This window comes from Triturus cristatus, chromosome 4_1, assembly GCF_964204655.1.
Source record: "Triturus cristatus chromosome 4_1, aTriCri1.1, whole genome shotgun sequence".
Taxonomy (NCBI): Eukaryota; Metazoa; Chordata; class Amphibia; order Caudata; family Salamandridae; genus Triturus; species Triturus cristatus.
Genome location: NC_140585.1, coordinates 196,265,707 through 196,280,740, shown reverse-complemented (window position 1 = coordinate 196,280,740; position 15,034 = coordinate 196,265,707). Strand labels below are relative to the sequence as shown.

The window sequence follows — 15,034 nt, the reverse complement described above, 5'->3', positions numbered from 1 at the left end:
TGTCCTGCTTTTACCACATGGATAACATTTGATTCATTCCATTCTGTCCTAGCATTAACACGATTGACATCTGGTGCATGTCCTTTCCTCCTAGCATTGACATAATTAATATCTGATGCACACATTTCTGTCTCAGCATTACCACGTTTGACCTATTGGGTGCATGCCATTTCCTCTTAGGATCAACATGTTTGACATTTGATGCATGCCATTCTGTCCTAGCATTACCACAAGATAGTCATCTTGTTCACGCCCTTTCCTCCTAATATTAACACATGATTGACACATGATGCACCCAATAATGTCCTAGCATTACCACAGGATTGACATAGTGCATACCCTTTTCTCCTAGCATTAACACATGAGTGACATCTGATGCACACAATTTTGTCCAAGAATTACCACGATTGACATATTGCGCATGTTCTTGCCTCCTAGCATTAACATATGATTGACATCTGATGCTTGCCATTCTGTCCTAGCATTACCGCAGGTGCTGATATGACACTCTTTTCTTCCTGCACTCTAGGGTCCCGATTCAAAGGGAGAGGGGCAGAATGCACTATATTTAACATTATATGACACATTCCTGTCCTCTCCTTGCACTTGCGCTCAATATGCTGCCTTACGCTAATGTAGGCATGCAAGGGTGCCTGTGTTGTAGGCAGGAATGTTTTTGTGCAGGAAGTGTCAACTTCCTGCACAAAAACAATCCTCTGAGGCTTTTCTTTCGACATGTGCTGCAGGATGCAGAATGTAGAAAGAGGAAAAATACAGGAAAAATATACATATTTCTCCTTGTCACACCTCCCCTGGAAAGGCATAGCAATAGGATAGATTCTCAAGTCTACCACTCATGATAAATATGGGAATGAGCCAAACCCCATGGGTGGATGCATGGGAACATCCATGCTCCACCCATGGAATGCATTCGTGGTGCAGAGTAATGCAGAGCAACGACTTGTGCTCCTTGCGTTACTCCAGATTTACCAAGCACCGCAGAGACAAGCAAGGTGACCTTGCGCTGCATGGTACATTTGACTTAATTGTTGTGTTGCCTTTGTGTTACCTAGCGTGATGCAAGGGAAATGCAACACTCTGATAAATCGGTCCCTCAGGTCGCTGTAGGAGAAGGTGCGGGAGGCATCTTACTGTCACTGCATATAAGGTCCAATAACTTTATTTTAAGTGATCAGTAGGTTTTGATAAACAATGCGTGCTTGGAGGCATCTGAAAAGACAATTCGAAGTGAAAGGAGGCATCCACAGAAGATGGGTGTATATTTTTGTCAACCTCCTTCGTGTAAGATCATATGACCTTCATTCAGCAGCTTAAAATATCTCTTCTTCATCCTGGAGTGTGGACCTCGTGTGCGGCTGCTACATAAATCTGAAAAAAGGTTTACACTTTCTCTGTGGGTTGACACAATCCAGAAATTGAACTAATATTTACTTTTTTGTGTATTTTTGGCGCATATATTATATGTTATGTGTTTTGTTGGTTTGTGTGGGATATCTGTGCATTGCACATGTGTGTATCCCTAACATGAGTTGTGAATGCCTACCCCTCTAAAGTGCATGTAGGGCTGAAATCTCCACAAGCCCAGCAAGGCCCCTCTACACATCCTAAGCTGAGCCCTATTAATACATTAGAGAGCAACTTGTGCACTGAGATGTGTCAGTGGGTTTACATTTGAAGTTAGAACAAGCAGCTACCAAAATCTTATGTCTACTGTGTGTCCACAAGCACTATGAAAAATGACATGACAACAACACGTGGCAATGAAAACGTCTTTATTTGATACAAAATTACATTTATTCTCCTGAGGTGGTGCACGTATAAAAGACATGTTCCTTCATTAAAAATCTCACATGCCAGTCCATATCTACAATCCTGAAGAGGAGGACTGATGTGTATAGTGTTGGAGTAAAGTTATTACTTATCGCAATTCTTTTTTCACAGCATCCTACTTGAGAGTCCTACAGAACTTGCTTTCTAGCATCGCTGTCACAAATGCCACTCTTTCTGTTCTTCATGAAGTTCATATTGTCAGAATGACCATGAATTCCTTAATGATTACCATCAAGTCAGGTAGTTTCAGGTTACTGAGGCTTGGTGAAAATGGTCTTCTAAACATATCAGAACCAGGGTTTGTTTTTCCTGAAAGATTCTGCTCCACCCCCTTTGAGTCTACAACATTCAATGGAAGAGTCAGGAGTAACTTGTCTGGATCCATCTTTTTGCAGTTCTTCTCGTGACCTCACTTACTGCTGTCATCTCTTGGCATGTTGACTGGTCCTGAGGGCACTTCACTTCCACTTCTGTCCTCTGTGCCGGAGAAGCAAGCATGATATTACCGCAGCGATCATTCTTGGATTCTCCGTGGCCTTTTATAACAAGAACACACTTTTATGATTTCCTAATCTGACATTCATTTGACGATGACTACCATTAAGTACATCACTCTTACTCCAGGCAAGCCAGCATCAGTGACTGGCAGCCATATCTGCATTATCCTTTGCCAGGCACCAAGTACACAGAGTTCTCAGCTTCTGTGATGCACCTAGACTAATGAGGCTTGCTAGGACAACCATCCACCTTTAAGAGGAATGACAGGATACCCAATAGGTCAAGGCATTCCACACTCAGAAGCGTTTGAAACAAGTGCCTGACCCAAAAATGCATTAATACAGCAACATCCTTCTGTTTTAGGCACACTCTCTTCCACAAAACCCCAAGGCATGATACCCACACATCCACAGTATCTCAGCTTCACAAATCCTATCCCTTTTAGGTGCATCTTCAACATGATGCTGAGCCATCTCAAGAGGATTCGCTGAATCACCTGTGTGGGCTGCATCATCTGGTGTCTTACGTTATGCTTTTCCCGCCTCTCCAGGCAGCAGCGGTACAGTGGAGCCCAAGCCCAGGAAAGAGCCAGGTAACTGTACTTGTGTCTATGTGTAGGAAATTCTTCCATCAGTACAGTCATGCAGAAGTCATTTTTCGGTGTAATGCATTCCATTTCGCACTAACTTTTCTATCACAAATTACCATTGACTTTACTATTCTCCTTTATCAAAGTTGTATCCGCTTTTCCTCAGTCTTTCATCTCTACATTTTAAAAGTTTGAGCGTCTTACTCCCATCTTTAGGCTCTGAATCGGCTCAGCTACCAGCTTTATACTTGTATGCCATTGTAAGTCAGATTTTGTCTCAATTTGGCACATAGAATTTGTTTTGTTACTGGTCAGTGGTGGTATTCTCTCAGTCCTGAATTGAATCACAGGCAGAGATTTCCTAACAATTGTTCGTCTGCCTACATCTCACCTCCACATGCGCAGTTTCTCCATTTTTTAACCCGTTGACTGTCCGGTAACGTCATGGCTATGTCACATCTCCTACTGCCTGTGAAAGGTTGCCCCGGTCAGAGAGTCCTTGGAAGTGTTCAAATCTTACCACACAAAGTGGTCTTATTGTTTCACAAATACAATACATAAACTACAGACATGCACTGGCGCGGTTACAATTTGCACAGTTAAACATAAGCGCACATCTGGAAATGGAACTTCTTGTGGCCTTATCAGTTCTGTCCAGCTTTGTCATTCATATTCCAGTCATTAGGTTTGAAAGCTGATGTTAGAATCCGTGGTATCGCCCTCTTCATTGGATTTTGTCATTGCACATCCCACACCCCTTTCCTCCTCTTCTTCCTCCTCCCTGAAGACCTTCTTTAGGGCCCTCTCAAGATATTCACATACACCTTTCATGTTATGTCTTCCCACCATGAAGTAGACAAAGGGGTTGGCGCTGCTGTTTATTGAGACACATGCGTAGCTTGCAAAGAAAAAAGCCCCCGCAGAGAAAGAGGAGGGTAGGGTCTTCAGGTAAAGCAGAAGCCATAGAAGTCTCACGGGTGCCACCGAAATGAGGAAGACGATGACCGAGATCACAATGACAACAAAGAGCTTGGGTGGTTGGCCTTTCTTAGTCGTCCTTTGGATCTTGATCACTAGTATCAGGCTGGAGGAGACCATTATTGGAACAGTAATGACAAAGATTAGGACAGTCAGAAATATCTGGACTCCTGTACACCTCCCTGATATTTTGCCGAATAGGTTTTGGGGACACACAAGGTTGTCCACCAGTGTCACCAAGCCAGAGAGACACCACAGGAGGGCACACACAAGGACAGATTGGATTTTTGGCCGGCTGCAACGGTACCAGAAGGGGTAAAAGACAGACAAACACCTCTCCACGCTAATGGCAGTTAACAAAAACATGTCTGCAGTATTCCCAAAGTCAAGAAAGATCTCCAGTATGTCTAAAACCTTCCTTGGATTGGCAATGTTGTGCTTAGGTTCCAAGAAAAGAACGATGGTGACAGACATTACGGCGGAGATGCAGATGAGGTAGATGAGATCTGCGACAGCAAGGTTGAGGATGTAGACTGTGTATTTGGTCCTCTTGATTCGGAAGCCAAGGTACCAGAAGACCAAACTGTTTCCGATGATCCCCAGTAGAGAGATTACTAAAATGAAGCCAGCCGCAGTGACAAAACCGTTCACGGACCCTGCAGAATTACCCATTGCAGTCCCATTAATGCGTCCTGCACCGGTGTTGTTGAGGGACATGTTTCCAACATTTGCCATGGGTAGATCTTCCTGTGATCCTGTAGGGGAAAATACAAATTTACATTACTCTCAAGATATTTTACCATGTTAAACAGACATAAAATAGAGCATATGGTAGCACTTTACACTTGAGATATATTATTCTTGAAGAAAAGCCATTGAAATATTGTAATAGTGCAATTTACCTTATAAAGTCCATTATATCAAGTGCTACCCTTCACTACTGTGACATCTGATTCATTTAGTGTCTTAAGTCTATATCCTTCTGACACTAAGGGGAAAGTTTAATTATTGAAATGACCAATTAGCTGTTAGATCTCTGCTTGATCTGAATTAAGTAACAGGCTGTTGAGGCATGTCAGTAGCCTGGTAGAGGTGATTTCTGTCCCTACGAGCAGGAGCACCAATCGGAGGAGTCTCAATCAAAACCCTAGGACTGCATACATATTGTGAAGTTGTGGGTAGTTACAGACATCTGGAAGGTGCAGTTTGTTCTTAACTCCTTGGGCATTACCTGCAAGTACATTTACATTTTGTAACATTGAGCTCCCTCATCCAGGCTCACTGCAGTGACGCGAAGAATGATTACAAGTGACAGAGAGGGTTTTCCTTCCCTTGGTAGTAATTGACAAGACTTCCATCCAGAGGCTGGTTAGGGTGTAAGCCTGATTCTAAGTCTGCACCTCAGTGATTAAAAGCTGCCACAGATTGGGCCAAGGGAAGCATTGGCCTAATGGCGTTAAGCAAAGGGGCTCATTCACTTTCCATGAGTACGGTGCACACCCTTCTCGTCTTCTGACCACAGTCAGCAGATGAACATCCGAAAAGGAGCAGGGGAGCTGACTAGGTTGTTTGTCGAGGACATGTAGGGGCTGGACCCAGGCCTTCTGGTTCGGGATCTGTACTTGCTACTGAGGCCTTTGTGGTGATGCGTCCAGAGTACGGGAATGAGCCTTCTGCAAACCTCTACTAGTGCATGGTGCAGTGACTCGGAGGCCGAGATACATCTCTGGCTTGGAGTACATAACCCAGTCTCGCATGACTCCAGCAGGCTTTGGGCTCTTGTAAGGTAGACAATGTGGAGCATCTGTGTTTCTGGTCTGTTTTAGTGTGCCAGGGGTCTCTTGTCTTCTTCATTGACACACACTTTGCTGTTTCCCTAATAAGCTCAGGGAGACCTGAACATGGATGGCAGCCCCGACCCTTTGACACCCTGATGAAAGTGCAGCAGTGACCCCCTTCTTCATGATTAGACCCCCACATTCCTGCTGCACTCTGCGGAGTGGCGTCCTGCTATCCCCCACCTGGACCACTGAGATCATGGTTAGCAAAGGCAGGGTCAAGGATACCAAAAGGCTAGCTAGGGGACCACCGATCTCTCTGCTGCCACCTCCGTTTACCCTCCTTGCCTCCAACATCTCCAAAGAGCTCGAGCAGATCTGGTGCTGCATCCGGTTCCATCAGCAACATCTTGAGAGGGCTGCTGTGAATCCCAAACCGCAAACCATTCACCATCTCCCACCTTAGCAAAGTAACACCACTGATGTTCAGTGGCGCTTAAAGCGGACAACACACGCTACCGACCCTCTAATCCGGCAACACGAAGACACTATTTTTCCTTGTAGAACGCATACATGTTTGGTAATTGAGGCAAGACCCAACCCTATGTGAATCCAATTATTGGGGGGAAAAAAAAAAAAATTATAAACAGGAGACTCTGACCATCCATCAACGACTCTTCTGTACCGTCTCAAGTGCAAAACAAAGCGCCAAGAGGCCATGTATGAGCCACTGTAACGCGATAACAGGACATTAACGTATCTTGAACACTGTGGAAGTGCGTATGGTTTTACAAAGAGGGTAAAAAGAGCTAAAAAAAAGTGACAGCTCATCAAAAAAATCAAGAATTAAACAAGCTATGCTAATCACAATTTATTGCTATATAGAGGTGATATAAAAGTGCTACGTGTACTCCATTTATACCTTTAGAACAAAAGTAGACACTAAAATGTACACATTGCTCCGAGACAGAAAGAGTTTTAAAGAATGAAGGAGCTGTGAGCAAAAAATAATCCCTATCAAATGTTTTAGTTACAACCCAATATGGCCTCGAGTAGGGATCTCGCGCTCTTGCCATGAAATGTATTTGTAAAGATGAGGCTAAGTCATTCCTTTCCAGCGCGGTTGTATCAACATATTGTCTTAAAGTCCTTAGTTCGACCGGCAGTTCTCATCAAAGCAAAACCGTGCGTCAGGGCCTGGCACACAGCACAGCAACACTCCTTCTCAGAAGCAAATAAGCTTTGTGGCAAAAAGAAAACCATGGGCTGCCCTTAGAGCTGCTTTCAAGGCTTCAGACAGTATTAAACAAAGTGCTGTACATAGTGATTCATACCACATTTCTACCGCTTTAAAATGCTCTAAAAACGAACTGTTATGAACAGTACTCAATTTACCGACTTCGGAAGGATGGAACCCTGAAGCAGCCTTGCCAGGATTCTTCCTAGTCGCTTGCAAATTACCACTTTTTTCAGAGGCGTCCATTGAACTCACTGAGTTATTCGGTGTCTCTCTGTACTGTCCCGCCCTTCTAGAGGCCATTTTTTCGAAAAACTCCAGTAACATTGGATCTTACACAGCCCACAGGACAGAGCCCTATATCTATGTAGCAGCGGTTCATGTACGCCAACAGCAGCAAAGTGAGTGTGCCACTCCATGGGGCTGCTCTGTGACTGGGCAGGTTGAGGATCCCGCAGTTCACCAGCCTTTCTTCCAGCATGACCAGTCCAGCCGTGCCCGGGCTGAAAAGCTGCAGTGATGCTGAACACAGGGCAGGTCCTGCAGCCAAAGTGCCCAAGGGAAAGCCTGGTCTTCTAATGACTACTGGTGTGGTAAACGCAGTGCCACCAGGTACTCTGGGGTGAGGTTATATTTTGCTATGTTATGTTATCTGTATGTGTAGCTGCACATATCACTCGGGAGGGTATGCTGGTGCCTGTGAAGGGAGGGGCACTGGCCTTTCTGGGCCCCATTGGAAGAGCCAGGTTGATTACCTGGCAACAAGCCCTGCTTTCGATAGGTGTGATGGATTCTGTATTTCTTCTTTCGGTGTCATCAGGTTGTGACGAATGGTTTTTAGCCCCGCTGCAGTACAGGGTCAAAGATAATACAACGGTGGACCTTTGCAGACCTGCGGCCGGCTGGCACACGAAACCAACACGGTCGCCAGGCTTGCTTCCCCTAAACGGGCACCGGGGCCTAAAATCTGCACCTCTTTTGGGACATGTTTTAGCACACTAACATTTTGTTTATCTCGGGGACTATTTCAGGTCAGTACTCTCCGCAAGGTCTATTTGATGCAGGTTTCCTTGACAGGTCTTATGTTTACCTATCAACCCTGTTCTCGTGTTCTCCCATTCACTTCTGCTTCCTTTCTCGTGCAGCCTCTGCTTACAGTACATTCTCTTTTGTTTTACATTGGCACCTGTTCCCACTTTCTACACAATCATGCTTCTAGTCACAACTTCCTTGTTTCCGTGACGGTCGGACACCACAGCTAAGTCCCTTTAAAAACAAGGGAGGAAATTGTAGCGCCTTTTTTTCTTGCTCCTTCTATCTAGGCACATATTTGAGACATATCACAATGTATTGTAACTGATCAAAGGCTGATAATAGAACTTAGCAGATAAGAGTTCCAGTCAAGTCATTAGCGGAAATCCTGGGAGATGCAGAGAAGAAAGATATGATGGACAATGATGGGAGCAGGGACAGCCAGCAGAAGATGCCAGGAGCTGAAGAAGACAGGGAAGATGCTGGAAGCAGAGCAAGGCGTGATAGATGCCGGAGGAGACGAAGATGATGGCAGTAAACGAAGAAATTAAAGATGCCAAGAGCAGAGGAAGACATGGAAGATATGGGGAGCAGAGGAAAACGTAAGTAAGGCTAGGAGCAGATGAAGAATTAAGAGATGCAAACATCAGAAGAATTGACATCAGAGAGTGCAAAGCCAAACAAGGAAGACTTAACAAAGGCCAGGAGCAGAGTAAGAATTGAGACATGCCGACACCAGAGGAAGCTATGAGAGATACCAGGAGCAAAGGAAAGCATTGGATAGCACAGATGCCAAGCAACCCTTAAGAGATACATAAAGCAGAGAAAATCTTGAGATGCAATGAGCAAAAGGAAGAAATGTAAAATGCCAGTACCACAGAAAGCTAGCAAGATGCCAGAAGCAAAGAAAGGCATTGGAGATCACAGATAAAGAAGATACTTGAAAGGTGTCAAAGCACAGGAAAACCTGTAGGAGGATGAGGGCAGAGACATCGTTAAGAGATGCTGCGAACAAAGGACAGAAGGTGGGATTCCTGGCACAGGTAATTAACTAGAGGTTACAGAAGAAGAAGAAGAAGACAACGTGAGAGATGCCGGAAGCAAAGGATGGTTTGTGACATGCAACACCAGAGGAAGCAATGGGAGATACCTTAAGCAAAGGAAGACATTGGGGAGTGCAGATCCTTGAGAAATAGCTAATGCAGAGGAAAAAGTGACAGGGTCTGGGAGCAGAGGAAGGTTTTAAAGATGCTGGGAGCAGAATTAGCCATGGAAGATGCCAGAAGTAGAGAAAGCCAATGAAGATTCTGGGATCAGGAGACTTGGAAAATGCTTTGAGCAGAGCAATTCTTGAGAGATGTGTGGAGCAGAGGAAACCTTGAAATATGCCTGGAGCAGAGAAACCCTTGGGAGACGCTGAGAGCAGAAGACACCTTGAGAGATGCCTGGAGCACAGGAAACCTTGAGAGATGCTGGAGCAGAAGGAACCTTGCGATATACCCGGAGCAGAAGAAATCATGACATATGCCTGGGGCAGAAAAACCCTTGAGAGATGCCTGGAGCAGAAGAACCCTTGAGGGATGCCTGGAGCAGAGGAAACCTTAAGATATGCCTAGAGTAGAAGAAACCTTGAGAAATGCCTGGAGCAGACGAAACCATAGGAGATGCAGGAGAAGAACAATTGGGGGAGATTTGGGGCAGAGGAATCCCTGGGAGATGTAAAACATGTCCTCAAAAGTAGGGTACGTAAAGTTAAAATGTATAACACCCTTACAGTGGCAAGGCCCCAAACTCTAGTTACACTGAAGCAGGTTTAGTTGGTCCATAGAAAAGCACTGAGAATTGATATTAACAAACGCTATTTCTTCCTAAGAACCAGCAAAAAACTTAATTTGTGGACTTCGTAAAATATTTATTACAAATCGAGATCATTGATGAAGTCGGATTTGTACTAAATATTTTACAAAAAGGTATTTTTTAATTTTGCCTACCTAAAGCCTCTAAAATGCCATTTGCATGAGCTTCCAACCATTACTCAGAAGCTGAATATCTCAATAATGAGTCGTGAACTTGCTCCCAGAGCTAAGAGAAATGCCTTCGGTGCGGTGTGGACAGATGTTCTATTCCTGGATAGAATGACCATCTGGGCAATCCCTTGGAACTTAAATAACTTAAAAGAGGTGTATCCTGCCACGGACAGATGTCCGTAACATCTGGACCTCCCCTCTCTTTTGTCTTTTTAGCCAATCCGGCACCAATCCCAGTAAGAGGAGCTGCCTCCAGGACCGGTTTTGAGTGACCAAAAAGGAGAGACATTGCTTATTACCTGGGCACACCTCTAGCATGCGCAAGGGATGAAAGGTTCTGCAATCTTGGTTTTAGGTAGACATTGGCACTGTATGATTCAACTGCTGCACAAGTAGATAGGGTTATCCCTGGGAACATTTTTCCTATTGGTTATGGATGGGTTACGAGTCAACCACACCCACAGGCTAGTGCCAAGAAGAAACACTGCACCCCTGGCCATACTCTTCAGCTCACTACTAGACTTGTGGAAGACAGAGGAAGGGCACCTGCTGTTGAGATGTATGAGTAGACCCCTAAGAGTTGGTCCTGCTCCCACTTGTTCCCAAGACTTAGAAGTGGACTCCAAGGGTCAGTTGGCCGAACTCCTGTTAATCTACACAATGCAAAAGCTGCAAAAAGACCATATACCTGGAAGAGCCCAACTGACCAGTTTCAAATGGACCAGCCTGCACCCAGCTGGTGACTTCTGTTGGAGTGAGTCTCGACCCATAAGTCCTGTTCCTGAGGTCCAGGAAACTTTGGTTAGTGAAAGAGTGAACCCCTCATGCCCAACACAAATTATTGGGACTTGGCAACTTTTTGCTAAATTTCTGCCTGGAAAACCGTCGTGGAACTGGGACTAACCCGCCAGTCGTTGAGCAGCAGCAAATCCAAGTCAGATGTCCTAAGTCCGACCAGTAGTCAATCAATGCCAACCTTCTTTGGGCATAACCTGCAGGCTTGTTCGGCCAAAATACAACTGAAATACGACTTCCAGAAAAATAGTCAAAGACTGGAGGTATAAATCTTCACCGGGTCTGACACTAAACAGTATCGGATTGACATTGACACCTTCCTAGGAGTGAACTCCGGACTTTATCTGTAGAGATTTTCCCACCCTCATCGACAGCTTCGCCGAGATCTCATCCTTCATCAACCAGTCATCTGGTCTGCAGCCTTGCCCCTCTGAGGACTCTACCATCTAGACAATTTTCTAGGTAACTCTTTGACTGGGACCAACCTGGTCCTTGTATCTGATGCGTGTTGCATCGCAGATGACCTCATACCTTACCCTTGTCCTAGTCTAGCATAGCAAGTTGCCCATGCTGGACACTTTGTGCTTTTGGGGCTTTCTTTTTCCTTATTTCTTTCTTTATATATTTCAAAAAGTACACATTGCCACAGTAGACCTTCGTGTGCTAATGTTCGCCTTGCGAAAGGGCAGGATACTGTTACTCACAGAGAAGTTAGCCAGTGCCTGCAGTGGGCTGACCCACCGTCTTGCTCTATGCGGCAGTGGGCAGAAGGAAAATGTGAGTAGCAGAACAACAGACCGATGGATGAAGAGGGCTGGCTGAAAGCCCCCGTCAGTGAGCATATTATACATACACATTCAGTAAAGTCAAAAGGATTGGCCAAGGTCAGACCTAAAAAGCAATTAATAACAGTCTGATACCAGTGGTGTAATGCATTCAGAGTGAGTACAGATCTGCGGACTGAAGGGCCTTTATAGCCCTTTATAAAACCAGCATGCAAAGCCAGAATTCTGGACTGGACGAGACACTCATGCAAAAGCATTGTAAAGCTTGAACGTCTGTTCCACACAGTGCACTGGCAAACAGCTCTGTCTGGAGTTTTCGCCTGGAGTCAGGCAGGACTTCAGTCCTAGAACTGAGACAAACCTCCTATATTCTTGATGTACTTCTGTGTCGCAATCCTTTCAGTAGTGATTAAAGAGTTGCATGGAGGGCTCGTTAGACGTGCCTAGAAGTTCTTGGTACAATAGAGTAAACCAAAGATGGGATGTTTGAAAGCCTGTCATATTGTGGCACACAATGGACCTACACGCCGGAAGCTCTCTGAAACCGAATTCAGCGTGAGCTTCACCAGCATGCAAAGCAAAAAAAACTGACCTAGAAGAGCTACTCATGCAGGGCTCTGGAAAGCTTGAGAGCTCTACATGAAACCCCCAGAATAAGGGATTTAAAATGGGATGTAATAAAACATCTTCCTTTAGAACAGTGTCCTGATAACATAGCTCCAATGCAGGGTTATTCCTACAGCTTGGCCTTCGGAGCCTCTAGTTTTAAGTCTGTCTCTTTCCATAGCGAGGGTCAGAGGTCAGACTTGTAGTTTAGTTTTGAGATGTGCTGTCGCTGCGGTTTGGAATAAAGCTCCTGGGCTGGCTCCAGAACGGCATCTCAGACAGGTGGCAGCTGTGGTCACGGTCAGGTTTAGACGTGTATCTGGGAAGTCATGCATGTGATCAATATTGTGCCACTGCACGGTTTTGCTGACGTTTAGGAGTACACAAAGGAGAAACACAATATTGACTTGTTGAATGCGGGTAAAGGCTTCCTGTTGCACAAACGTTAGACAGGTTTATCGGTACATCGTGTACTGGTGAAGCTCACGCTGAATTCGGCTTCAGAGAGCTTCCGGCTTGTAGGTCCATTGCGTGCCACAGCCGAGGACCCGCAGTTTTAGGGGTGTTCGGCACGCTGCCAGGGTCAATGTTTGCCTCGGTGCTAAACGTGCCTTTAATAGTGATGTCTCAACGAAAGTCAATGTTTCCTCTGTCACTTGGCCTGGGATGCTGTGGTGTGGCCGTCTTCTGCTTCCTCCTTAGCGTTCCGGTGAGTGGTAGAGTCTGGAAAGAGGTGGGATATCGTCAAAGTCAAGTCAAGGTCACGGCTCACGCGGTGGGCACATTCCTTCCATGGGTACATTCCTCCGGTGGGTACATTCCTTCCATGGGTACATTCCTCCGGTGGGCACTTTCGGTGGGCACATTCCACCTGTGGGTACATTCCTTCGGTGGGTACATTCCTTCGGTGGGTACATTCCTCAGGTGGGTACATTCCTTCCATGGGTACATTCCTCCGGTGGGCACATTCCACCTGTGGGTACATTCCTTCGGTGGGTACATTCCTCAGGTGGGCGGTGCACAGGATGGGGGAGCCAGGGATGTGGATTCTGAAATGTACTCCTCTTGTCATGTCTGGGGGCAGCGGCCTTGCAGTTGCTGTTTTTCAGAAGTTGATGTAGGGCCTGGTGGTGCCCACTGCAGTCCTTGTGACACCCAAGATTGCTTTGTGAAGCCTCCAGGGTTTGACTGGGCAAAGATACTGGAATACAAGCCTTCAAACGAGGAAACTGCCATAGGCAGGTGATATGATTTTAAGACTTTACTTTTGAAACTAATACTTACTCAATCAAGAATTCGTCAACGAAGATGTTAGTAAATTATAAAGAGACAATAAAATAATCAATATAGAGCCAATGAAAAGGCCCAGACTGTCTAAATACATTTTTCAAGGGAAGGAAGAGCACCGATTCCTTGATTTTAATGTCTACATCTAAAAACTAAAGACTACTATGTATACAAATGATAGGCTGGTACCACTGAGAAAGGAGACATTTCCAAGTGGTGGATTTATGACTGCACAATAGGCTCAATCGCCTAAAGAAAAAGATCACAGCCGATGTATTAACAAATGATTGTGGAAAGGCTGCCGCTGTATTCGAGCAAACGCATTTAACTAGAATGCTAATTAAAAAAATATTACTCATTGCTGCAACAAAATTTAGATTACTGACCACCACTAAGTGGTTGATTGTATTGGATTTATGATTGAACAATGGGCTCAACCACCTAAAGAAAAAGATCATAGCCAATCTATTAACTAATGATTGTGGAAAGGCTGCCGCTGTATTCGAGCAAACTAGAATGCTAATTAAAAAAATATTACTCATTGCTGCAACAACATTTAGATTACTGAACACCACTAAGTGGTTGATTGTATTGGATTTATGATTGGACAATGGGCTCAACCACCTAAAGAAAAAGATCACAGCCAATCTATTAACTAATGATTTTGCCACTGTATTTGAAGAAATACATTTAGGGCCTGATTATGTCTTTGGTGGTCTCAAAGCGGGGCCGCCAAGCTGCCGCCCCATGACTGTCAAAGCTATTAAAGACCACCTGCAAGAGTGCAACTTATTTTTACTCTGGCAGGCAGTTCTTTGGTGGTCCCACTGTGGTGCACCGCAATGGGAGCATCAAAGGCAGTTCCTGCAAAAGCATGGATTGTTAAGTCCATGTACAACAGGAACTGGGGGAGCATGCACACAGGGGGGGCACAACGTGTGCCCCCCTGCATGCACCTTATGGTGCAGGGGCAACAGGGGGGCCTGTAGGCCCCCTTTATGTACTCACTACCACACTTTTCATAGCGGTAGCACCGCCATGAAAAGTGTATCAGTGAAAAACTTCTAATATGCTTGGCGGTGAAGCAGCAGCACCGCCAGCATATTAGGGGCCTCAGACACCTGCATCACATCGAGGGATCGTGGATCCCTGGTGGAAGCAGCAGTCCAACAGTAGAATTGACACAGTCCTAATGCATCGGCCGGATCTCCAGTATGAGGGTCCGTGGACCGCCACAACGGGTTCGGTGGTCCTTTGGACTGCCGGACTGGCAATAAGGGCTTTAACTAGAATGCCAATTAAAAACAAATTACTCATTGCTGCAACTAAATTTTGATCATTGAATACCACAAAATGTGAACGAAAGTATAAATGTCACATTAAGCAATTAAATGTAGAAATAAAAACAAAATGTAAGCAAAACCCACACTCTGCTAAGTAAGACCAACATATATACTATAGAGACCTTGACCTGATAGACAACCATAGCCGCACATCTTGAAAATGTAATGGGATTTATGTTCATTTACTGGCCCACAACTGGACCAAAACCATGCTTTTTTCAAACCACT

General features: G+C 45.1%; 1 protein-coding gene across 1 annotated transcript in view; it reads right to left on the bottom strand.

Moving 5' to 3' along the window:
- Positions 1-1,776: 1,776 nt before the first annotated feature.
- The window catches only part of LOC146854006 (proto-oncogene Mas-like), a 28,142-nt gene continuing 14,884 nt past the window's right edge, over positions 1,777-15,034 (bottom strand). The window contains exon 2 of the mRNA XM_085651872.1: positions 1,777-4,671. Coding sequence (XP_085507998.1) covers positions 3,620-4,651 — 1,032 coding nt within the window. The 5' untranslated portion in view covers positions 4,652-4,671 and the 3' untranslated portion in view covers positions 1,777-3,619. The remainder of the gene's footprint in view (positions 4,672-15,034) is intronic.